At 29.6% G+C, this 25,602-nt stretch overlaps 2 protein-coding genes across 5 annotated transcripts; both read right to left on the bottom strand.

The window, feature by feature from the left end:
* Positions 1–1,725: 1,725 nt before the first annotated feature.
* On the bottom strand, positions 1,726–5,294 carry LOC137822503 (pyruvate dehydrogenase (acetyl-transferring) kinase, mitochondrial-like). 3 transcript variants are annotated; one of them, XM_068627400.1, is made up of 7 exons: positions 5,075–5,294; positions 4,714–4,981; positions 3,506–3,764; positions 3,192–3,372; positions 2,813–2,960; positions 2,487–2,700; positions 1,726–1,985 (listed from the first exon to the last, which is right to left on the bottom strand). In XM_068627400.1, the coding sequence occupies exons 2-7, from the start codon at positions 4,939–4,941 to the stop codon at positions 1,927–1,929; spliced, it is 1,089 nt and encodes a 362-aa protein (XP_068483501.1). In that variant the 5' UTR covers positions 4,942–4,981; positions 5,075–5,294; the 3' UTR covers positions 1,726–1,926. The 3 variants fall into 3 exon arrangements, with proteins under 3 accessions (XP_068483501.1, XP_068483500.1, XP_068483502.1); XM_068627399.1 differs by having other exon boundaries at positions 4,714–5,009; positions 5,149–5,268; XM_068627401.1 differs by having other exon boundaries at positions 5,149–5,263.
* A 6,490-nt stretch (positions 5,295–11,784) lies between these two features.
* Positions 11,785–15,494, bottom strand: LOC137822502 (pyruvate dehydrogenase (acetyl-transferring) kinase, mitochondrial-like). 2 transcript variants are annotated; one of them, XM_068627398.1, is made up of 7 exons: positions 15,275–15,494; positions 14,847–15,163; positions 13,578–13,836; positions 13,264–13,444; positions 12,886–13,033; positions 12,560–12,773; positions 11,785–12,086 (listed from the first exon to the last, which is right to left on the bottom strand). In XM_068627398.1, exons 2-7 carry the CDS (start codon positions 15,093–15,095, stop codon positions 12,028–12,030), a joined length of 1,110 nt encoding a protein of 369 aa, XP_068483499.1. In that variant the 5' UTR covers positions 15,096–15,163; positions 15,275–15,494; the 3' UTR covers positions 11,785–12,027. The 2 variants fall into 2 exon arrangements, with proteins under 2 accessions (XP_068483499.1, XP_068483498.1); XM_068627397.1 differs by having other exon boundaries at positions 14,847–15,135; positions 15,275–15,489.
* Positions 15,495–25,602: the final 10,108 nt, after the last annotated feature.

Here is a 25,602-nt window from a genome sequence, read left to right as displayed (position 1 = left end):
GGGGATGAAAAACATTGTGAAACACTACTAGGAAAAGAACTACGACTTTGTTTACCTAAATGACACGACTCACAAAACAAACTAGACACTGGACAAATTTGGAACAAGGTGTTGCATCTTGGCAAGACTATGATGACCTAGCTGAGCATGAATGAGAGATGGAGAATCCATAACCGTGTCAACATGCGAAAATGTTCGTAGGTGGTAAAGGCCATGAGACTCACATCTGATGTCAATCATCCTTCCAGAACTCCGATCTTGTAAACAAATAGAATCTTTGGTAAAAGAAATAACACAATCAAGGGAACGAGTTAGACGACTAATGGATAATATGTTAAGGAGAGACCCAGGAACATAAAGAACATTATCAATAGATAAAAAGGGAAGATGAATAGTACCATCACCATGGGATAAGACCCTAGAGCCATTGGTCATGGTAATGGTTGGTAAATAACCGGAGGTAGACAAAGAAGAAGAAGAAAGATTTATTACCAACGATATGATTGGTGGCACCTGATTCAAGAACCCAAGGACCAAGAGAATTGGAATAAGACGAGCAAAAGGTGTACCTGAATGTGCAACAGAAGCAGTGGAACCAGAGAGTTCTAACGATCCTCACACCATTTAAGAAATTCATTGAAAATTGCAGGTTAACCTGAGATATCAGATGAAGTAGAGTCCATGGTTGAAGGTTGCACAGGAACATTTTCGACAACCGCAACAGATTTAGGAGGACGACCATGTAAGGCATAACACCGATCAATTTTGTGACCAAGTTTGCCACAATGGTCACACTTGTGACGCCCTTTGCCCGGCTTAGAAGGGCGAGTACAATCATAACGTTGATAGATTAAAGCAGAAGAGTCATCAACTGAAAGAGGTATATCAGTGATATGTATACCTGGCACACGTAGAAAGGTAGAACAAGTAGAAGTAAAATTGGGAACAACACGAGATCCCAAAATCTGATCACGGACATGAGAATAATCATAAGGAAGGCCATCTAAGCCCAATAACATGAAGAACTTGGACCGTTGCTTTAGTTCTTGAGTAGGAGTGGTGCCAGGAGGCAATAATTCATTAAAATAATGAAGAAGAGCATGTTGCTTACCCAAATATTCAACTATTGTACCATCAAGACATTTGGGAGCAACAACAGTATGGAGATTTTGACACACACCATAAAGAGGTTGAGTATCATTGGTGTATAATAACTTTGAAAAAAGAACACCAAAAAAATTGTTTTAAAGATGAGTGAATAATAGATTTAATAACAATGCATAATTGAGCATCAATTTTCAACCAACGGGAAAACTCATCTGCAACAACAGTGCAAACACGTTGTCATAATTTAATATCTAAGGACTCAGTGTCATAATTAGTTTCATCAAATTTGTCAATAGAAAGATGAACATTGACATAATTAGTATAAATAGATGGATTGGGCATAGTGGCAACCTAAGAAGCCAAAGATCCAGTTGTCGGCAGCATAGTAATAGGAGACGGATTGGGCCCAGTGGTAGGAGATGGATCCATAGATCTAGTTGTTATCCAATTGGTGACAACAACAGCGGCTCCAGCAAGATTTCAACGGAGATTCCACCGACGACGGCTCCGGTGACGGTAGAAGTGGGTGGCGGCTAACGGTAAACAGCGGGCTCACCAAAAAAATTTAATCCTAATCCTAAGCTCTAGATACCATGTTAATAATGAAGAAAACAAATATAGGATAGATATCCCTAGTGTAAAATACACACATAGGGGTGTTTATTTATAGATAAAAATAATAACAGAATCAATAACATATAACAAAATAATATAAACTATAGGCTAAGTCCCTCCCATTCAAAAGATACTAACAATGGTGTTTTCCCTAGCACAAGATTACTATGAGTTATTGAACGTAACTCTGTCTGAAAAGAACTTTCAAGGCAAAGGTTCTTGTGAATCTCCCAAACGAGACAAATGGAGATGTGCATCAGTCCCTGAGAATAAACAACCCATGATAGCATCATAAAACATGATTTTTTATTTTGGAACACTAATAATCAAATAGAAAAAAGGAGCATTTTAGACAAAATAAAATAAAAATAACACTATAAAAATGTGATATAATAGATATATATATATATATATATATATATATATATATATCTCAAGAAATACAAGTAAGACCTTTAAGATGGTATTGAGCAGTTCATCAGGCTTTAGAAAATAAAGAAACCACCATAGTAAAGTAAAATCTTATAAAGTTCTAGTGTGTAATGACAAACTAACACTTTGGAGAAAACAAATGGATATTAAAGCAGTATATTACTATTAAAGAAGTTCTAATGGATATGAGGGACATAAAATGTAACCAGAAAAATAAATGTTGGTAAGTCTTCAAGTGCCTAAGTAGTAGAATTACAAAAAAGAGGAAGGAATAAGAATATGTTGCAGAAAACTAGTGCAAAAGAAAGAAAAACAAGTAGTGCCCTACTCACCATATCCTTCCATGGAGATCATTTGAAGATCACCTCCAAAATACCGAGCATATAGGCGACTAATGGGAAGCCCATATCCATATCCAGCCATTGTCACATTCTCACCTATTCCGAGATCTGAATGCTCATCCAATGGGTTTCGGGCGGTACTGTATAGATATGTAAAAATTTTAGGCAAACCACTTCTTGGAATTCCACCTCCCTCATCTGAGACCTGAAAATGCCACTCAGACTAATTGCTTATAACAAGTAGCAATCCTACCAAAAGAAACAAAAATATTCCAGAACAAAAGATCACTCAAAAACTATTAAATTTAACTGAGTACCTTTATGGTAACATCCTCTATCCCATCAGCAACTATTATTCTAATGGGAGGTGCAACTTTATCAGAATCCATAAAACGCTCTTGGACAGCACGAAGTGAGTTCTTAACCAACTCAAATACCATAAGATGCAAGTGCGCTGGAACATACCTGTAGTGGAAACATACAGTAATTATATACTGAAAGAAAATAAACAAAATTTCTTAACAGTAATCATAAATTTTTATGAGATAACCATTTCTAGCTTAAGGAACAAGATGTGAGCTCTTGAGAAGAAAACAAAAAGGGGCAGGGAACCTGATGGTGTGTAAAAGTTTTTAAAATGAATGTCAGGAAAACAAAAACAAACAAATTCCAGAGAGGTAGGATTATATAACTCACGGAAAAGTAAATTTGGGATCTCCATAAATTTGGACATCTGGGGCATTTCCATATTCACGACAACATATAGCACGAGCATCCTCGGTGGCATTCCTCGCCACCTCCACAGGAGACATTTCTATATGTATATAACCCACGACAAAGGGTGGAGGATTAGGATTGTGCAACTCAACATGCTGCCCTAAATCCACAAAAAATGAAAAATGTAAACAATAAGCATAGGATTTAAACTTTCACTACAAATATGTAAAAGGAAAAATAGTAGCAAAAGAACTGAATAGTCTTGTAAGGCAAGCAATGTTATCTGAACTAACCAATAAGCATACGGATTCCAATTCTTGACATGTAAAAGCGATCAAGGAACTGGTGAATCTCGACAAGATCTTCATTAACAATCTTTGGATCCATACCTTTCTTCAATTGCTGAACACCCAAGGCCATTGTGGGAACCACATTGTTGTGTCTCACTTTGATGGCCTTGATCATTTCAGTGAACACTCTTTCATCATTCATACTCTTTATATCAGGGAAGGCTCTAATATCACGAAAAGAATCCAGATACCAATCCCTAACCTAAAATCATAAAAATTTAGCACAAAAGATCAATAAAAACATTTATAAGACGTTAAGTTAGTTTTTATGGAGTCCTTCTCAATTATGTTGCTAAAACTTCCACAAAGCACACATCAAAACCCACATCACACCAACAGCATCATAAACTAACATTATCATGTTCTGAAACAGAAGCTCAATCTCATGGAGCAACGATAACGCCACTGCCAAGAATAGTTGAATTTAATATCAGACAATGTTTTCAATTTTGGTTGTTAAATCAGAAGACTGTTACCCTAACAGAAATAAAACAATGTTGTCTTAAAATAGTGAATAAACCATAGAGCTTTTCTAGCTAATTGGGAGATAAAATGTTCATATATCGAAACTAATTTGCCCAAAGCCTTAAATTTGTCATTTAGTTGGTTCTTGACCAGATATTTGAACCTCTAAACAATTTGTTACAAGTTCCATTCTCATGCTTCTAAATATAATTTCGGTAGAGCAGTGTTCACATTGTAAACCCTTTGTAGCAGAGTTCTAGAGGTATAAATCACTCATGGCCTCCACCAAATAAGTTCAGCCTTTTGTTTACAGATTTTCATTAAACAAATATAAAACAGAATAAATAAATGAGCTGTGGAAACAATACAAAACTTCACATGCTTATATTCTTCATCTTGGTAATGATGATCACAAAATAAATTTTATTTAAAAAACCAGCTTTCAAAAGTTAGTCAATCTCAATGAATGCTCAATATTACGGCAGCAAAGAAAAACAAACGAAACACTAGAATAATATAAGACATACAAATAAAAGCTCTCTTCGCCATAAACAGATAAGACCAAACAATGATAGTTGCCCCAAAAACCAAAGAAAACAGAGCCATGGGCAAACAATAGATGGGAAAAAGTACAACACAGAATTAACAAGAAGCCACAATTCTGCATTGTAGAGAAAAAAGTTTACCTTCAAAACAGCAGGCTTTTGAGACAACCCATAGGGAAGATTGTCAAGCTCAATAGCTCTTCTGGCAATTCTAATGGCAAGCTCTTTGTGAAGAAACTGAGCAGAAATCAGCAAATTCTTGTCAATGGGTTTGGACCCAAATTCCATCATGTACCTCAGATTTACCCCTGTCTGCTTCAAGCAACCCCATCTATGCACTTCCTCAATCAAGGACTTTTTGGAAGCCATGAAAACGCGGTTCTGGAGGCAAGACCCCTTAAATCTAAGACTGAATTGGAACACCAACCCACATGTAACTCAAGCACACAATGCAAAAAACATAGAAGACAAAAACCAAAGAAAATTCAATAAACGGTCATACCGAAATTGAGAAGAGAGAAAGTGACACCCCTTTTGCAGAGAAGGGGAAATTGAAGAGTGATTTGGGGTGCTTACAGTAAAAGAAAACTGGGTTATCCTTGAACTGGATTGGAGGGTAAAGTTTGGACCTTTTCATTTGCAAGTTGCGAATTTGCAGAACCTGGTTAAGCGGGTCACCTTAGTATTGATGATGAGAAATGAGAATTGATACGAAAAATATTATTTTAAATTTTTTAAGACCCTAATAAAAGCAGAACACTTTTGAAAACAAATAATAAGGTAAAAAGTATAGCAAAAAAATATGAAAGGATACAAGTTATTATTAGTGGTAATAATTTATGGTGACCTCTTTGAAATAAAAAATATTTCTAGAAAGATATTTAATACGATCTTATCTATGCCATAAAATTGTAGTACCATTGCTAGTTAGAGCATTACCCTGGTAAGATTTGTGTACTAGTGATCGGTTAATTGAAAATTGGCGTAAATAAAATTGTGGTGATATTTTTGTAAATATTTGGAATATATTAAATTGGTTGGATAGAAGAACGGGTGTGATATGTTTTGTTGAGAGAAAAAAAAATAAAAAGTTTTATCTATAACATATAACACTTGTTAGAATGGGCAACCAATGTTATATGTATTTCCCAGATTAAAAAAAGTTTTTAAAAATTATACATAACACCAGTTGGACATTCCAACGGGTGTTATATGTTATCAGATATTAAAGAAAAAGTTTATTACTCAAAAGCGGTGTAATATATATATTTACCTTATTTTCTTGCTCATGTCTTCACTCTCATTCGCGCTTCTCTACATTTTTTTTCTTCTCTTTGTCTCCATTGTTGCTTCCAACTCTGTTGCGAACGTCACTTACACCGCCACTGCCACCACTGTTGTCGCAACAGAGTTATGTATTTGCAACCACAACCTCATGGTAAACGAACATATTTGCCTCTAGCATGTCATACTTTGTCTAAATTTGAAAAGTTATGTTTTTAAGGGTGTCTGCGGGGAATTAATGTACCATAAGGATACTCTTCAAATATTAAAAGCCTCGTGTCAATGCAAGATTTGAAACTTATGGACTTAAAATCTCATAATTGTCATGTTCTCATGAAAGACCCTCTCACAGTTGCTATTCGTGGAATTTTACCATAAAAATGTTAGACAAGTGATCATTTGCCTATGCATATTTTTCAATGCTATTTGTAGAAAATTCATTGATCCTAATATCTTGGATGAATTAGAAAATGAAGCTATCATTATCTTATGTCAACTAGAGATGTATTTTCCTCCTTCATTTTTTGACATCATGGTTCATCTAATTGTTCATTTAGTGTAAGGGTGGTTCAAAAAGATCAACATGAAGTTCTCCAACCACATTTGTATATTTTGAACAACACTGATGATGTTCTTCCTTACATAGATACACACAAGATGTTGTTGAAGTCAATGAACCCTCGTGCAAATGAGAAATGATTGTTGATTGAGCATAACAAGACCTTCTTGAAATGGTTTAAAGCTAAAATTGGTCAAGAAGACTGTGATATTGAGGAATTGAAATGGTTAGCACGAGGACCACATAACATTATCGTCCATGATTCATAAAGATGTTCAAGGTCAAAATATCAGAAATGTTGGTAGTTTGAAAATGAATGACCGACTATTACATTACACATGGGTGCAGATGTTGTGCCCTCGTGGGAGCAACTTCGCACAACTATTGAATGAAGATATTTTCATGTTGTGGAGCATAAAAAATAATATAATGATTAATTAGTCTCATTACATCATGCAACACATGATGAAATGTCGGGATAACAACATGCCTTTGCCGTATGCAATTTTGATAACACGGATCTTACAGGTGTATGTCTTTGACTTGTCAAATGAGCAATCAATATTGTTAGGATGAAATTATTACTTTGGAAAAAAGAGTATGACAAAATTAAATATATTTCAGGTCAATGGTGTATGACAACTTGGTAAGCCTCACCAGGCAGACGAAGAAAATGATGAAGAGGATCAATTGGCACAAGAAGATGTTCAAGGTGGTCAACTTGAGCCTGCAATCCCCAATCAAACCGAATTGTTAACCCAACTTTTGATCGGAATACAAAACATGAATACCCAGTTTGACAAGGTTGATCAAATGATGGACCGAATTGAGGATACTCTGACTGACATTCGATGTCATCAGGACCATTGATTGTCTTATCATTATGTTATTGTCATCATTATTATTATTTCTATTTTTCATGTTTAAAATTAATGAATTGTTATTGTTATTATTATTTTTCACGTTGAACATTGACAAATTGTTATTTAGTATTAAGGTTTTATGGTAGTTTTCTTGGTACTTATTTAGATAATGATATTGTTTTGAATGCAACTTTTTTAACATTTTATTTCTATTATGCATAAATTGAATTTGGGTTCCATTACCTAATAGGCAAGTTAAAGAGCATTGTTAATATTCATGTTATGTTTTAAATACCCATTTACTTTTTAAAATATATTGATTTTGTTAATGATAATAATGAAAATCATTAATAATAATAATTTTGTATATAAATATATATATATATATATAACATAATTTAAAGAATCATAAATAATATTAAAAATATCTTAAAAATTAACTTAAGTAAGAAAATTAATTTAAATTAATAAAGTATAAAATAATAAAATTATATTTAAAATAAAAAATTTATTTAATTATTTATTTGAATTTTACATTATTTTTTCTTTCATTTATAAATGAAACTTTAAATTATTTTAATTAACTAAAATATGTACAAAATTAATAATTATTTATTTCTCTTTTATATATACAAGGGTAAATTTGTAATATTACAATTTTCTCCATTAAAAATAATTTAAAATACTATAATTATCATCACATCACTTACATATTTCAATAAATTTTTTTTGTACATCCACCTAACATACCCAATCCAAACACTCTCAACTTTCTTGACACTTCTCAAATCTTATGTTATATCACTTTTTTTTTATAGTGTTATAGGGTTTGATAGATATATAATATCACTTTTTTATAGTGTTATTTTTTTGTTATTTTATCTTTCTCTAAAATGGTCCCTTTTGCTATTTGGGTGTCCTTGTTCTAAAATCACAATCATGTGTCTTTGTTTTTTTAAGCGGGACTCTCATTCATATCTCCATTTGTCTCGTTTGGGAGATACAAGAACCTTTGCCTTGAAAGCTCTTTTCAGACAGAGTTACCTTCGGTAACTCATAGTAATCTTGTACTCGGGAAAACACCATTGTTAGTATAAAAGGAACTATTTGCAGTCAATTTTATTTTTTTTATGTTTCAATGACAAAATTCTTGTAAATATGTCAGATTGTGGGTATTTTTTTCTGTTCCTCTACTCTCTTTTTTTCTCGTACCCTACATTCTTTGAAATACCAGAATTATTCTTAATAATTTTGGATGATTCCAGAATAAGAGTTTTGTAAAGGAAGGTGTTTTTCGGTAGGGGTTCTGTAACAAAGTCTATTTTTGGAATATAAAATTTGGAAGATAAAAAACCATTTCAGAATATTTTTTCTGGAAAACATTTTTTTAATATTTGGATTGATAAATCTGAAATTTATAAAATGTGTTATGAAAAAATATGTTTTGAAAATATTCTGAAAAAAATAGTCTGAAAGTCATTTTTAAAAGGAGTAAAATGGTTTTTTCCAAAAATGATGGGGTGCAGAAAGCCTTTTGTTGGGGGTGTAGGGAGAAACACCCTAAGATTGTATGGTGATTGCCCTTTCTTTACCTTAGGCCCAACTTTAGAAAATTGTCCTTTCCTTTCTAAATGAAAAATGAATGGCAAATTCTCCCTGCACCGTATCATTTAAGATATGCACCCAACACAAAATTTAAAATTTAAAATCCAACATTGTTTTTGACTTCATTTTTGCTTACGGAAGTAGAAATCTGAAAGTGATTGTTATATATTATGGATTTCGATATCCATAAGTCATTTTCGTACTTCATTTAAGTTTTTGGATGACCATATCCAAAAATGAGTTATGAGTTATGGATTTCTATATTCAAAACGGTGTGCTGTAAATGGTGGTGAGAATTGATATCCGGAACTCATTTATGTTTGTTAATGAATTTTGATATGCGGAAGGTTATTTATGTTGTTCAAATAAATTTCTAAATGATGAAATCCAAAAATAAATATTAGTTTATATATCCAGAACTTTGTGATTTATTTATGAATAAGTAAAAAAATTAAATCATTAAAGATAAAATAGATTTGATGTTAGTATGTGTGAATCTAATTGATACGGCGCAGGAGAATCAACCTCCAAATAAACTGCATTTGGTTCCCTCCAATGCAGACCATATGGGTCACTAAGAGGAGGGTCACCATTCCATTATGATAAGTAGAATTATTTATTATTACTATGATAGCATTTGGTAACATGGACTTTGAAAATGCATTTTTCAAAAGCAAAAGTGTTATTAACAAAATAATAATTATCAAATTATATGTAATTATTGTACGCAATATTTGACGATATTGTACTCAATTATATGTAATTAATTTAATAATTATATAATCTCATGATTAGTATATTACATAATTAGATTGTAATTTGGGTAGAGAAACTTCCTGTATATTTCCTATGCATGAAGTGATGTAATACACATAAGAGAATTAAAAAATATATTTTCTTCTTACCATTTTTTTATCATTTTCTTATATATATATATATATATATATATATGTCAATATAGTCTCACATCGCGCAGGAATCGAGTTCAATGACAGTTTATATACTTCATCGTCCCTTCACCCTTCGAGGTGTCTTTTAATGACAAAATTGTGACGGAACACCAACCTCCAAAGCGACCAATAACTTGGATGCGGTGATTGACCCTAACGATGCTAGTCCAACCAACTTGAGATCAGAACAAAAATCACCTAAGTAATCAGAAAAACCTAAGAATATTACATTAATTAATAATGAGTAAAACTCTACTTTCTTTATTTTAAAAATTCTTAATTTTATGAAAGGTTCACTTTATTGTTTTGGTAAGAAATGAAATAGAAAATAGGCTAAATCGTAATTTTGATTTGTTTCATTTTTTTGTTTCAATGTTTTTTAAGTTTAAAAGGTTTCACTACTCAGATACTAAAATAGTTATACATTAGAACACCACACATTTTTAGAACACCACTCATCTATCATCATAAGGGAAAATACAAAAAATGAACTAAAGCTAAGTTACTTCTCCTTGCATGTGGCTTCAAGCTCCATCAACACATTTCTATTCCTAAGAAAGAGAAACTTAAAGGAATAAGATATAACATGTGAGAAACTATTCTATTTCTCTTACTAGAATCATGTATTTCCACTACATTTGTAGAAACAACTTTTTGTCTTTTCCCAACTAGAACTCACATCTACCTATTTTATAACCTCTCACACTTAAAAAATCATGCTTGATTTTTGGATTTTCACTATGAATTTTTGTAATTAGATGGAATTCAATTGTGGTAGATTTGAGCACACTCATGCTTATTTTCCAAACAATGAAGGTGAAATTTATAGGCCAAGATTTGTAGGAAAATGATCGAATTGGACTTCATGTTTTTCATAACATTAGAGTTGCATGTTAGTTAATATAACTAATGACATTGTTTGCACCTAAAGCTAATGACTAAAACTCAAGATGTTATTATCCTTTTAGTAAGAAAAAGTAAGTTATCAAGATTATGCAATAAATTCATTTCATTATTTTAAGTATAGTTAACTATCCAACTAGCTTTTGAGGACACATAAAAATTATAAATGATTACCTTAGTTTTCTAATATGATAAAAATCAAAATCATAAGGTTAGTACAACTCTAGATATAACATTTACACTTTACAAATGAGAAAGAGGAAACCATAAGGGTACACCTAAAACTTATAAATGTAATATCAATCATTATATCAATTAAATATTAAGGAAGTGATATAGAAATAAGATTATTTCTTTGTATATGACTTTGTTGGCTATATCCAAATTGTATAACAGGGAGTGATAAGTGAAGGATCTTTAGGAGAAATATTTTGGAGGTGTCAAAGTATTTTTATAAGTGTACCCAAATTTTGGGGATGCCAAATATATACAATATACTAAAGTTTTAAAAAATATTTTTATTTATATATTAATATTTGGGCAGTGATGATTTCTTTGTGTGAACTCGTTTTTTATGATGTCAAAAACCAGGAAAAAAGATAAAGTTTTAGATGATATGAAGAGAAATTAGTTTAAGTTTAAGCTTTTAAAGTTATTTTACACTAGATAGTCTTCGAAATAAATTTATTTGGTTTCACAGAAGATTTACAATCTCATAAATGATTATTTATCACAATCGAGATTCATAGATTTACTCGTTATTGCAGTAACATTCTTAGATTTTCTGATTACTTATACTTAGGTGCTTTTTTTACTTTTGGAAAATGCATTTTCACAGTCCCATGTTACCAAATGCTATCATAATAATAATAATAATAATAAATAATTCTCCTTATCATATTGGAGTGGTGACCTTGTTTGCCTGATAGTGAGTGACCCATCTGGTCCAGCATTGGAGGGAACCAAATGCAGTTTATTTGGATTGCTATTGGCCACACAAAAAAGGGCCCATTTTTCTGTACCTTTAACCTTCATCCACACGCATCAATTCTTTTGGATAAAAGGGCATATTCATTTTTCATTTAGAAAGGAAAAGACAATTTTCCAAAGCTGAGCCTAAGGTAAAGAAAGGGCAATCACCATGCACAATCTTATCTGTGACATTTACAAGAAATCTGTCATTGAAACATAAAAAAAATTTGAAAATGGTCCCTTTTGATACTAACAATGGTGTTTTCCCTAGCACAACATTACTGAGTTACTTAAAGGTAACTCTGACTGAAAAGAGCTTTCAAGGCAAAGGTTCTTGTGAATCTCCCAAACGAGACAAATGGAGATATGCATCAGTCCCTGTGAATAAACAACCCATGACAGCATCATAAAACATGATTGTTGATTTTAGAACAAGGACAATCAAATAGCAAAAAGGACCATTTTAGAGAAGGATAACAAAAAAATAACACTATAAAAATGTGATATAATATATCTATCAACAAATACAAGTAAGACCTTTAAGATGGTATTGAGGAGTTCACCAGGCTTTAGAAAATAAAGAAACCACCCTACTAAAGTAAAATCTTCTAAAGTTTTAATGTGTAATGATCAACTAACACTTGGGAGAAAACAAATGGATATGAAAGCAGTATATTACTATTAAAGAAGTTCTAATGGATATGAGGGACATAAAAATAAAAAGTAACCAGAAAAACAAATGTTGGGAAGTCTTCAAGTGCCTAAGTAGTAGAATTACAAAAAAGTGGAAGGAATAAGGATATGTTGCAGAAAACTAGTGCAAAAGGGAAAACAAGTAGTAGCCTACTCACCATATCCTTCCATTGAGATCATTTGAAGATCACCTCCAAAATACCGAGCATATAGGCGACTAATGGGAAGCCCATATCCATATCCAGCCATTGTCACATTTTCACCTATTCCGAGATCTGAATGCTCATCCAATGGATTTCTGGCTGTACTGTATAGATATGTAAAAATTTTAGGCAAACCACTCCTTGGAATTCCACCTCCCTCATCTGAGACCTGAAAATGCCACTCAGACTAATTGCTTATAACAAGTAGCAATCCTACCAAAAGAAACAAAAATATTCCAGAACAAAAGATCACTCAAAAACTATTAAATTTAACTGAGCACCTTTATGGTAACATCCTCTATCCCATCAGCAACTATTATTCTAATGGGAGGTGCAACTTTATCAGAATCCATAAAACGCTCTTGGACAGCACGAAGTGAGTTCTTAACCAACTCAAATACCATAAGATGCAAGTGCGCTGGAACATACCTGTAGTGGAAACATCCAATAATTATATACTGAAAGAAAATAGACAAAATTTCTTAACTGTAATTATAAATTTTTATGAGATAACCATTTCTAGCTTAAGGACACAAGATGTGAGCTCTTGAAAAGAAAACAAAAAGGAGCAGCCAAACTGATAGTGTAAAAGTTTTTAAAATGAATGTCAGGAAAACAAAAACAAACAAATTCCAGAATGTAAGGATTATATAACTCACGGAAAGGTAAATTTGGGATCTCCATAAATTTGGACATCTGGGGCACTTCCATATTCACGACAACATATAGCACGAGCATCCTCGCTGGCATTCCATGCCACCTCCACTGGAGACATTTTTGTATGTATGTAACCCACGACGAAGGGTGGAGGATTGGGATTGTGCAACTCAACATGCTGCCCTAAATCCACAAAAAATGAAAAATGTATACAATAAGCATAGGATTTAAACCTTCACTACAAAGATTTAAAAGAAAAAATAGTAGCAAAAAAACTGCATAGTCTTGTAAGGAAGGCAATGTTATCTGAACTAACCGATAAGCATACGGATTCCAATTCTTGACATGTAAAAGCGATCAAGGAACTGGTGAATCTCGACAAGATCTTCATAAACAATCTTGGGATCCATACCTTTCTTCAATTGCTGAACACCCAAGGCCATTGTGGGAACCACATTGTTGTGTCTCACTTTGATGGCCTTGATCATTTCAGTGAAAACTCTTTCATCGTTCATACTCTTTATATCAGGGAAGGCTCTGAGATCACGGAAAGAATCCAGATACCAATCCCTAACCTAAAATCATAAAAATGTAGCACAAAAGATCAATAAAAACATTTACAAGACGTTAAGTTAGTTTTATGGAGTTCTTCTCAATTATGTTGCTAAAACTTCCACAAAGCACACATCAAAACCCACATCACACAAACAGCATCATAAACTAACACTATCATGTTCTGAAATAGAATCTCAATCCCAAGGAGCAACGATAACAACCACTGCCAAGAATAGTTGAATTTAATATCGGACAATGTTTTCCATTTTGGTTGTTAAATAAGAAGACTGTTACCTAACAGAAATAAAACAACGTTGTCTTAAAATAGAGACTAAACCATAGAGCTTTTGTGGCCAATTTTAGATAAAATGTTTATATATCGGAACCAATCAGCACAAAGCCTTAAATTTGTCATTTAGTTGGTTCTTGACAAGATATTTGAACCTCTGAACAATTTCTTAGAAGTTCATTCTCATGCTTCTAAATATAATCTCGGTAGAGTAGTGTTCACATAGTAAAAACCCTTTGTAGTAGTGTTCTAGAAGTATAAATCACTCTTGGCCTCCACCAAATAATTCAGCTTTTGTTTACATGTTTTCATTAAACAAATATTAAACAGAATAAATTAATGAGCCGTGGAAACAATACAAAACTTCACATGCTTATATTCCATAGCAACTGCAAAGATGGTTTTGACACGGCAACATTATCCACAAACATGACACTCTGGACGTCTCCCTTAGACAAGAATTTACTTCATCTTGATAATGACGATCACAAACTAAATTTTATTTAAAAACCAGCTTTCAAAAGTTAGTCAATCTCAATGAATGCTCAGTATTAAGGCAGCAAAGAAAAACAAACAAAACACTAGAATAATATAAGGCATAAAAATAAAAGCTCTCTTACCCATAAACAGATAAGACCAAAACCAAAGAACACAGAACCAAGGGCACCATAGATGGGAAAAAAAGTACAGCACAGAATTAACAAGAAGCCACAATTCTGCAGTGTAGAGAAAGAAGTTTACCTTCAAAACAGCAGGCTTTTGAGACAAACCATAGGGAAGATTCTCAAGCTCAATAGCTCTTCTGGCAATTCTAATGGCGAGCTCTTTGTGAAGAAACTGAGCAGAAATCAGCAAATTCTTGTCAACGGGTTTGGATCCAAATTCCATCATGTACCTCAGACTTACCCCTGTCTGCTTCAAGCAACCCCATCTATGCACTTCCTCAATCAAGGACTTTGAGAACGTCTCACATGCCTTTTTGGCAGCCATGAAAACGCGGTTCTGGAGCCAAGAGCCCTTAAATCTGAGACTGAATTGGAACACCAACCCACATGTAACTCAAGCACACAATGCAAAAACATAGAAGACAAAAACCAAAGAAAAATCAATAAAGTGTGACACCCCTTTTGCAGAGAAGGGAAAATTGAAGAGTGATTAGGGGTGCTTACAGTGAAAGAAAACTGGGTTAGACTTGAACTGGGATTGGAGGGTAAAGTTTGGAGCTTTCCATTTGCAAGTTGCGAATTTGCAGAACCTGGTTAACCGGGTCACCGTATTATTGATGATGAGAAAGAGAAACGAGAATTGTACCTCCCAACACAAATTTGAGTGGGACCATGTTTATGACACGTGTTAAGATAAGATCTTCATTGATAAATTTAATAAAAAATCTCATACACTCGTTCAGACAATTTATACTCATTTTTATGTTTTTATTTTATTTTATTTTATTTTATTACTATAACACATAATAAATTATGTCCGGGCAGAAGATAAATTAAAAAAAAAAAAATCTTTACGCGTAAATATATTTTTTTATACTGATAATAAATTTCTGAGATATAAATAAATTTTAAATATTTATCTGATTATATATATGTTTTTAAAAAAAATAGTTAACTATGTTTTTCATTCCTTTATTAAAATACAAAATTGATTTTTTTTTTCATAATGAGAAAAATATTAAAACAGATTTTTATGATGTGAAATAATTTTATTTTTTTTCAAAAAATTATTAGTTTCTTTAGAGATTTAATATAAGAAATTTATAAAGAATTTATATGTAACTAAATAAGTTTTGGAATGAAATTTTTAATCTGTCTTTTGAGGTATTAATTTCTCAATATTTGTTATCTCTTGTTCATTAACCATTGCTATTTTTTCACTAAGATTTCAAACGCATTTATGTGTTTTTGTTAGTTCCTTAGCTATTCTTTGTAATCTTCTTTTCTCAATAATAAGTAATACAGAAACGCATTTTTTTCTCAAATGCAATTAAATGTTATCTGTTTTTGTTACATTTAATATTTTTTTCTAAAATCCACTAATTTTAATTAAAAGTAAAAAATTAAACATATTTTGCATGTTATAAAATTCTTACAGTATTAAACATGTCTTCCAAAAAGCTCTAATAATAACGATTATCAAAATCTACATAAATTATCTAAGGTTTTCTTTTTTTTTTTTTAATAGAAGACTTAGTAGTTAATGAATTTGAGTATGTGAATTTGACTTTATTTGATTTTATATTTTTTGTATATGTCCTCTCGAAGGTTATCTTTAAGTTCTACTAATTTAAACAATTAAATTAATCATCGGTTTTCTTTGGAAAATAAATATTTTCTTATTATATTGGAAATTGAGAAAAAGCAACATAATTTTATCATGAAAGGAGTGGTTGTAAATCTAGAATGGGTGGACATGTGGACCATGCCATTATATATTGGTGAGTGCTAACACAATCAAATATTATGTGATTTTAGTTTGATAAAGAAAATAAAAATCAATGTTTTGGAAGTTTAATATAAGTGATTTTTACAATTTTTTTTACCATAAGATTATTAATAGCTTAAATGAGTATTTCTTGCATTTTAAAAAAATTAATTAAAAAAATAAGTAATTAACCATACCATTTCTCCAAATGCAATACTATTTAAACTTAAATTCATATATGAATAATTTATTGACAATGTATACTTCTCAAAATTTTATAAACAAACTGAACATAATAAACTGATATAATTGTCAGAATCTTAATAAAGAAAATAAGCAGTTAATGAAAGATAAACTTTATCATAGATGCATAAAAGAAGCCATTTTTTTCATTGTAGTTAATAATATATACTTTGAAATAAATTCTTAATATTGAAACATAAGACCCTAATAAAAGCAAAACACTTTTGAAAACAAATAATAAGGTAAAAAGCAAAATATGAGGTAGTGTTAATAAAAATATTTATTGAAAGATATTTAATACGATCTTATCTATGCCATAAAATTGTAGTACCACTGATAGTTACATCATTTACCTTATGAAGATTTGTGAGACCTACCTTTCACAAATTCAACAATTCCTATGTCACCTCAAAATCACATTTAACATTGTTTTAATATTTCTCACTTTACACTTTATTGAAAATTTCAAATTATAGATAAGAATAATGAAAAAAAAAAGTTGTACATATCTTTGTGTGTATGATTGAAGGAAAGGAGAATTATCAGTACTTGGGTTACTGGTGCAAGGTGTGATTTCTGTTTTTATACAAAAAAAAGAAAAAAAAGAAAAAAAAATTAAAATTAACTTTTTATGAATTAATTTATAAAATTTGTATCATATAATTTTTTTAAAAATTATTTTAATTTGTATGTTAATTAATTCGAACTTAAAAAATTAATTTCTCCATCTAAAACTATTTAAAGAACTATAGAAAGTGTTGGAATCTTATCTATGGAAAGGTAACATCAAGGCAATGCAAATTTAGGTGACATCCATTACTATTGAAGCTAAAAGACAAAGTAGGTCCAAATCGCTTTTTTCTTCTCCTTCTTTTAAGCTATAGACTTTTTTCCCAGTACTTATTAGATAGAATTTGATTGAAATGTACTGAAAAGTTATTATTATTAAAAAAATAAATAAAAATCAATTTTTAGAGACAAAAAATAATTAATTGTTATATCATTTAAATTAGAGATAATTTTAGATACTAAAAAAATTTTGATTTTTAAATTAGTTTCTATTATTGTTAAATTGTTTCTAAATTGATGTCTAATTAGCAACAAAAGTTTTTGTTACCAATTATTTAGATTCTAAATTTGGTAGAAAAACTTTGATTGCTAATTAGACATCAAATTAGAAAGTATTTAACAATAATAGAAATTAATTTAGAAACCAAAATTTTTTTAGTCTCTAAAATAGTATCTAATTTAATCACTATAGCAACTAATTATTTTTTTTTCTAAAAATTAATTTTTATTTCATGATTTTCTTGTAGTGTTGTTATTATTATAATTTTATAATTTTAAATAAAAAAAGCTAAAAATAATGTTACTATAACACTCCTAAAAAATAATGGCCTCTACAAATTAAAAAAACTCAAAGAATCTAATGAAAAAGTTGGATCATGAAAGTATAAATAGAAAATAAAAATTACAATTTATCTCCCACATGCAAAGTTAAAGTTTTTCATGGTCTTTCTGCTGCTTCTGTGGATATTCCTTTGAAGAGAACTTATTCTCCCATTTTGAGTATCCATAACAAGATTCTCATTGCTTCCAATTCTCTTACAAAGTGGTACAAGTTTCTCCATTCTTTCTCAGTTCTCTTTTTATCACTTCATTTCTTTTGCTTTGAATAGAATACCTAATTAGTAGAATAAGAAATCACGTAAGAACTCAAACCAAATCACATGCACTTTTTCCATATTCTTGTAAGCTGAATATTTTTCTTTGTTTTGCTTTTATAACGTACTTAAAAAAGAAATAGCATGCAAAAAGAGTTTTCCTGAAGCTATAGTCTATCTAAGGTTTCACTCCACACTTCCTTTACCTAACCAGATACTGCAATTACTGAATAAGATAAAGTATGGGAACATGATGCTTCTTTACCTAACCAGAGATTGTAATGACTAAATAAGATTAACCATGTTTCCAACTTTTATTGTCACTATCTCTATAGGGAAAAAAAGTAATTTAATTTTTAGTAGTGTAACTTCTGTTAATATGGAAGATTTCGTAAGGTATTGGTGCTTGATGGGCAAATCACCTATGTATGGATAAATACTACTCCCACACACTAATGTTGAAGAGATACAAATTAGGTTTAAAAGAGATTAAAGCTTAAAAATACCTTTGAAGACTTTTGCAAGATGGTTGAAAAGAGACAATATAATATGGTTGTATGTTAATTGAAAAATTTTCTCTCTTTTTTTTTTGCAAATAGATTGAAAAAGACAATTAAGACTAATAATACAAATGTCATGAATGAAATAAAAGAGACATAATTTTTATACTTGTTTATTCTAATATTGCGTTATATTTTGACTTTCTTTACAATGCATAAAAGGTTTTTTAATATAGATAAGTATTCACGTTATAAGACACCGAAGTATTAATACGAGAGTGTTTGTCCAAATACTCGTAGTTTTGATCATAAAAAATAATACCTAGATAAACATGGGTCCTTTTTGTTAGTCATTGAGGACCTAAACACATCTTGTTTATTGATAATAGACGATGAACAAACTTGAGCTTCTTTATAGCCTAATTCTTTTTTGTTTGATGGTTTTCGAGATTATCTTATCAAAATATTTAATCTCTTACTACCGAGTAAGCAAATTGAATTTATTAAATTTTACATCCATGGAACTCTCATCGTGATAATAATGTCTCATCTTGTTTACTCCTTGACGTGCACTTTTGAGTATTCTTCTTCTGATAAAACACACATAATAGAGTTTCATACCTTGGAATTCAACAAGTATCGCTGCTTCTTTTCGTTTATCCACGAGGTTATGGAAAAAAGACTAATTTTAATAATCTACAAGAATATATTGGTTATCCTTCACCATTCATCATTTTGATGCGGCAAGACTTAAAAGAAAGCAATTATCCTTTACTTCTAGTAATTGAATTATTTACCTTTAAACAAAGGTGATCTATTTATTGTCTATCATTTATTTTCCATTACAACTTTTGTATCTTTTTCTCCTATTCTATAAAGAACTAGCTCCAAGATGTATTCTCTGATACCAACTAAAATAAAAGGTTAGCTCTAGAAGGGATGTTGAATATAGCTTATAAAAATATTTTGGAAAACTTTTTGCAGCAAGTCGTCTATTAAATGGTGTATGGGGCTCATCTAATACTTTTAGAATATGTTCACAAATATTTTTATAAATGTTTATAAAACTACAATTGGCTTATAAAGGGTTCCACTAATTAATAAATAATTACAAGTATTCTTATTGCTACTTTTAGCTTACAATAAATATATAAATTCACTCCTAACTATCCTAAATATAAAGAATGAGTACATAACACCACACTTTTAACTAAGTATGAAATGTCACTCATGCTAATACAACAAAAAGTTGTTTGAAGAATTTATACACATACTTTCACGGCAAGGATATAATATATAGACATAGTCTCTCTCTAAATTCGTCTAGTCGACAATCTTCTACACTAATAGCGGGCTGCGAGCCGACCCGCATTGCCATCCCTAATCTCTGTAGGGAAAAAACTAATCTTATTTTTATACTAGTTTATTCCAATATTGTGTTATATTTTGACTTCCTTTACAAAGCATAAAAGGTTTTTATGATATAGACTCCTAGTCACATTATAAGACACTGAAGTATTAATACAAGAGTCTTGTCTAAATACTCGTAGTTTTGATCATAACAAGTAATACCTAGATAAACTTGGATATTTTTTGTTAGTCCTTGAGGACTTAAACACATCTCATTTATTGAGAATAGACGATGAACAAACTTCAGCTTCTTTATGGCCTAATTCTTACTATCGAGTAAGCAAATTGAATTTATTAAATTTTACATCCATAAAACCCTCATACGAGATAGTAAGAGTGTCCCGTCTTGATTGCTCTTTTGAAGACGTGCACTTTTGAGTATTCTTCTTTTGATAAGACACACATAAGAGCGTTTCATGCCTTGGAATTCAACAAGTATTGTTGCTTCTTCTCGTTTATCCATGAGGTTATGGGAAATGCTCATTTTAATAATGTACAAGAATATATTGGTCATCCTTCACCATTCATCATTTTGATGCGACAAGGACTTCTAGTAGTTGAATTATTTACCTTTAAACAAAGATGGTCTATTTATTGTCTATCATTCATTTTCCATTACAACTTTTGCATCTTTTCCTCCCATTCTACAAAGAAATAACTCCAATGTAACCCTGATACCAACTAAAATAAAAGGTTAGCTCTAGAAGAGATGTTGAATATAAGTTACAAAAACATTTTGGAAAACTTTTTGCAGCAAGTCGTCTATTAGATGGTGTATGAGGCTCGTCTAATAGTTTTAGAATATGTTCACAAATATTTCCACAAATGTTTATAAAAATACAAATGGCTTATACACACATAGTAGAAATAAAGTAAACATTATTGTTTTTTTATACTAGTTCACAACCTAAGCTATGTTTAGTTCTTCTTTAACAACTATAAATGGTTCCACTAATTAATAAATAATTACAAGTATTCTTATTGATACTTTTGGCTTACAACAAGTATATAAAGTCACTCCTAACTATCTTTTTATTTTCTTAAGTATAAAGAATAAGTACATAACACCACTTTTAGCTAAGTATGAAATGTCACTCATGTTAATACAACAAAATTTGTTTGAAGGATTTATACAATTACTTTCATGAAAAGGATATGAAATATAAACACTCATTGTTCTAAAGAATAACTTCACATAGGTGAAAAAATTATAAATAAAAGTCACTCTCTGAATTTGTCTAGTAGATGATCTTCTAAACTAATACTTAGAAGCTTTTCATTCATTTTGCATGTATTTTTTTCACCTAACTCACGCATATTGCATTCACTTCAAATTATTATTCATTATTGAATGTCACGGATTCTATTAATAAATGTCCTAAACAGGTGTTAAAGCTTGTGTGTTGTTTTTTATCCTTGTCTTAATGCTTTTCATAAAATGTTTGACTTTATGTAGATAACTTTCTCTATAGCACTCAAAGCACCTAGTGAAGGACATTTTTATATTTATAAATCCTTTTCAATAACTAAAAACATCATATTGAGCATACAAACTTAAAAAAGAGGTTATTTGCATTAGAATCATCATTGGGATGTGCGAGTCAACTTCTCACGACTCTTTGCAATTCAAATTGTGTATTATGATATCTACATGTAAGTTTCATTTACTTCTTTTTGAACTTGTGTCTTGTCTTCATGTGTTTTACTTTGTCTACTCTTGAAGTAACACATCTTTAGCTTGTGTGTAGACTTCGTTTACTTCTTTTGAACTTGTGCCTTGTCTTCTTATTGTTTGCTTTTAAGTAACGATTTTTATGTATTTAGAACTTATGTTAGACTTCATCTAAGTTTCTTATAGCGTCTAACACTTTGATGTACTTTCTTCAAGCTTAAGTCTTATAGACTTATGTAACCTATTTCACGCTAGGTAGTTTTGTTAGACACACCAAAATATGATATTATTTATTATCATCAAGATCATGATTATCTATGGCAAGATTCTTATATTTGATTTGGGTGTAATGTTATGAAATCTCATATATGCCTTAACATGAGTGGCATGTTTTTCTAACCTTTAAACATTGTTAGGGATTTCATTTGTTCTCTCCACTTTAGTCAAACTTATTAATTTTTTTTGAATGTGATAATAATTATCATAATGTTTTCCAAAAGCTCATTTTTGTATCACTGCAAGAAAATCATTAAATAGAAACCAATTTTAGAGACAAAAAAATTAGTTGTTATAGTGACTAAATTAGAGACTAAAAAATTTGTTGGTTTCTAAATTAGTTTCTATTATTGTTAAATGGTTTTTAAATTGGTATCTAATTAGCTATCAAGGTTTTTGCTACAAATTTAGAATCTAAATAATTAGTAGTTGAAACTTTGGTAACTAATTAGATACCAATTTAGAAACCATTTAACAATAATAGAAATTAATTTAGAAACCAAATTTTTTTTTAGTCTCTAAAATGGTCTCTAATTTAGTTACTATAGCAACTAATTATTTTTTGTTTCTAAATTTAATTTCTGTTTCATGATTTTTTTTGTAGTGTATGGTTTGAAACTTATTGGATATACTTTGTATGCTTCCATATTGAATACTCATACTAATAGGTAAGTTAGCTAAGCTTGTTAAGTTTTAACTAAGTGGAACTCTCATACATAATAAAAGTGTCTCACATTTCCTTAGTTCCTTTCAACATGTGCACGCTCAAGTACTCTTCCTTTACTATTCATCATATCTATATGACATGACTAAGAGAAAATTATAATTCTCTATTTCTAATAATTGTCAAAAGGTGACGTGTCAATTATCTATCCTTTCTTTAGAGAATGAAATCAAAATAAATAAATATTAAAAAAACACTTTTGAAAAATATATGGGATATCCATTATGGAAATATAACATTTTAAAATAAAAAGTACTCAAAAATATATTTTCAATTTTGTTAAAAATATAAAAATATTTAGTTTTTACCTTTATATTTGTTTATAGACAAATAAAATAACATGCTTGAGAAATTAAATTTAAAAAAAAACAAAAATTATACAAACTAATTTTTTATAAGATAATTGTAAATTTTAAGAGTACTTCTTTAATTCTTTTTTTCTAGTAAAAATGCACGTGAAAGAGTTTGTCTAATCAAACCTAAAACTTGTTTGAAAACCTTCTTCCTACACAATTTAAGAAATAGAAAATAAAATAAACTACTTTTTTTTATAAATTTTTAGTTTATAGATAAGTTGATTTCTCATTTAATGTCTAATTATATATAAGATAACTTTAGTTCATAACAAATTTATTATATTTTTTCAAAAATATATAAGGAAAAAATTGTCCATTATAAAATGATAAATGGATTATTTGATTGATGTGATTATGGAGATGGAATCATTTTTGTTTGTGTGCAGAGAATGAGTAATCAAAGTTGCGTTATTAGCTAACATCGACGGGGCTTGTTTGTTTTGTAGTTAACACAAGGGTGGTGGTTTATTAGAGGCCAAATCTTATATATAATATAATATAATCTTTTATTATATATAATATGTTTCTCTTCTCAAATATTTAAAAGTTTATCAATGCAAAAGCAAAACATGATAATCAATTCTTTTAGATCATTTAATGAGAATCAAAAGCTATAAATACAAATTATACCTAAATAGAAAACTTAATAATTTAAGAGTTAAATATTTTTTTTGTTTTTGTATTGTAAGACCAAATTAGTTTTCGTTTTTGACTTAAACTTTAGACTATTTAAGTGTTTGTAATATGGAAATGACTGGAATAGGTCATTTTGTAGGTAGAATTGATTTAATTTGAAGTTACACTTCATCAACCTATTAAGAATAGTTCTAGTTTACATTAGTTTGCAATCAAAATAACAACAAATTTTTGAAAAAAAACTAACAATAATTTCACATACAAAATGATTCATTCCAATCGTTTTTATATTATAGGTATCTGAATAGTCTAAAGTTTACACCAGATGAAAATCAATTTTATGTTATAATACCGGAAAAAAAACATAGTTGACTCATAATTTAATTAAGTTTCAATAGTCTTATAAATTTTTATATTTTTTAATTGAATCTTATTGAAATTTAACTAGATTCAAAATGTTTTTTATTTTGATTTAACTACTCGGTTGTTTAATTTTATTGTCATTTTTATCTTCAAAGTCTTTCATCTTTAGTCTTTTTTTACTTGTCAATTAATTTATTTTTAAAAAAAATAGAATAAAAAAGTAGTTAATAAATTAAATGAAGGCAAACAAATATAATGATCACGTCATTTAATGATAAAAATTAAATAATAAAATACTTAAAAATGAAAAATATCTTAAATACTTTATAAAAACACAATTTAAAAAAATCAATTACAAATATACAAATTTATAATATACTTAAAACTTAATTAATAAATATATGATTGAATCCTCTCTATTTTCTGTTATATTATTCTAAAGTGGTTAACTCATTTTAATATCAAAAGAATATTTTCTAAACATACCTTCATTTAGTAGTAGAGTATTTCAATTTTAACTCATCTTAAAGTTTATAAGATCTAGAAGAACTCCACCTTCCACTAATAGAAAAATTATGAATAAAAAATATTAGTGTATCATATTAATCACTAATTTTGTATTTTATTGATGTGACTGATAATTTACACATGGGATGATACTTTATTATATTTGATATTTTAATAAAACCAAGGACGGCTTAACTTAATTTAAGTATGCAAATATAATAAATTAAATATAAGTTTAATGCGGGTAAAAATAATAATAGTTCAAGTTAATAATGACGCACATTCATAAACATATTGAATTTTTCTCAATATTGTTTTAAAATCAATAATTACTCGTATAAAAAACTTCATTGATTTTATTTCCACAATTACCCAATCTTGTAACATTAGAAAAAAGTTTTACTGTTATAAAAAGTTTCGATAATTACTGATTGTTTCTTTACATTTCCCAGTGATGAAAAATAAAACATTTAACTGGTTTTCTTAATAAATAGTTGGTTCAAGAAGTTAAATTCAAATTCCTTGAAAAATTAATCGGTAATTCATATTTAAATGTTATATATATATATATATATATATATATATATATATATATATAAACGTGTTTGGAAACATACAAACTGAGCTTTGAAAAACTTGAAATTCTTTTTAAAACAAAAATCTTTTTAAAAAATTTAGAATATAAATTTTTATTATTGTATTATAGATTTAGT

The sequence above is a fragment of the Phaseolus vulgaris genome, chromosome 9 (assembly GCF_000499845.2).
Source record: "Phaseolus vulgaris cultivar G19833 chromosome 9, P. vulgaris v2.0, whole genome shotgun sequence".
Lineage (NCBI taxonomy): Eukaryota > Viridiplantae > Streptophyta > Magnoliopsida > Fabales > Fabaceae > Phaseolus > Phaseolus vulgaris.
Note: the sequence above shows the minus strand (reverse complement) of the source record. Positions and strands in the feature narration are given on the sequence as shown.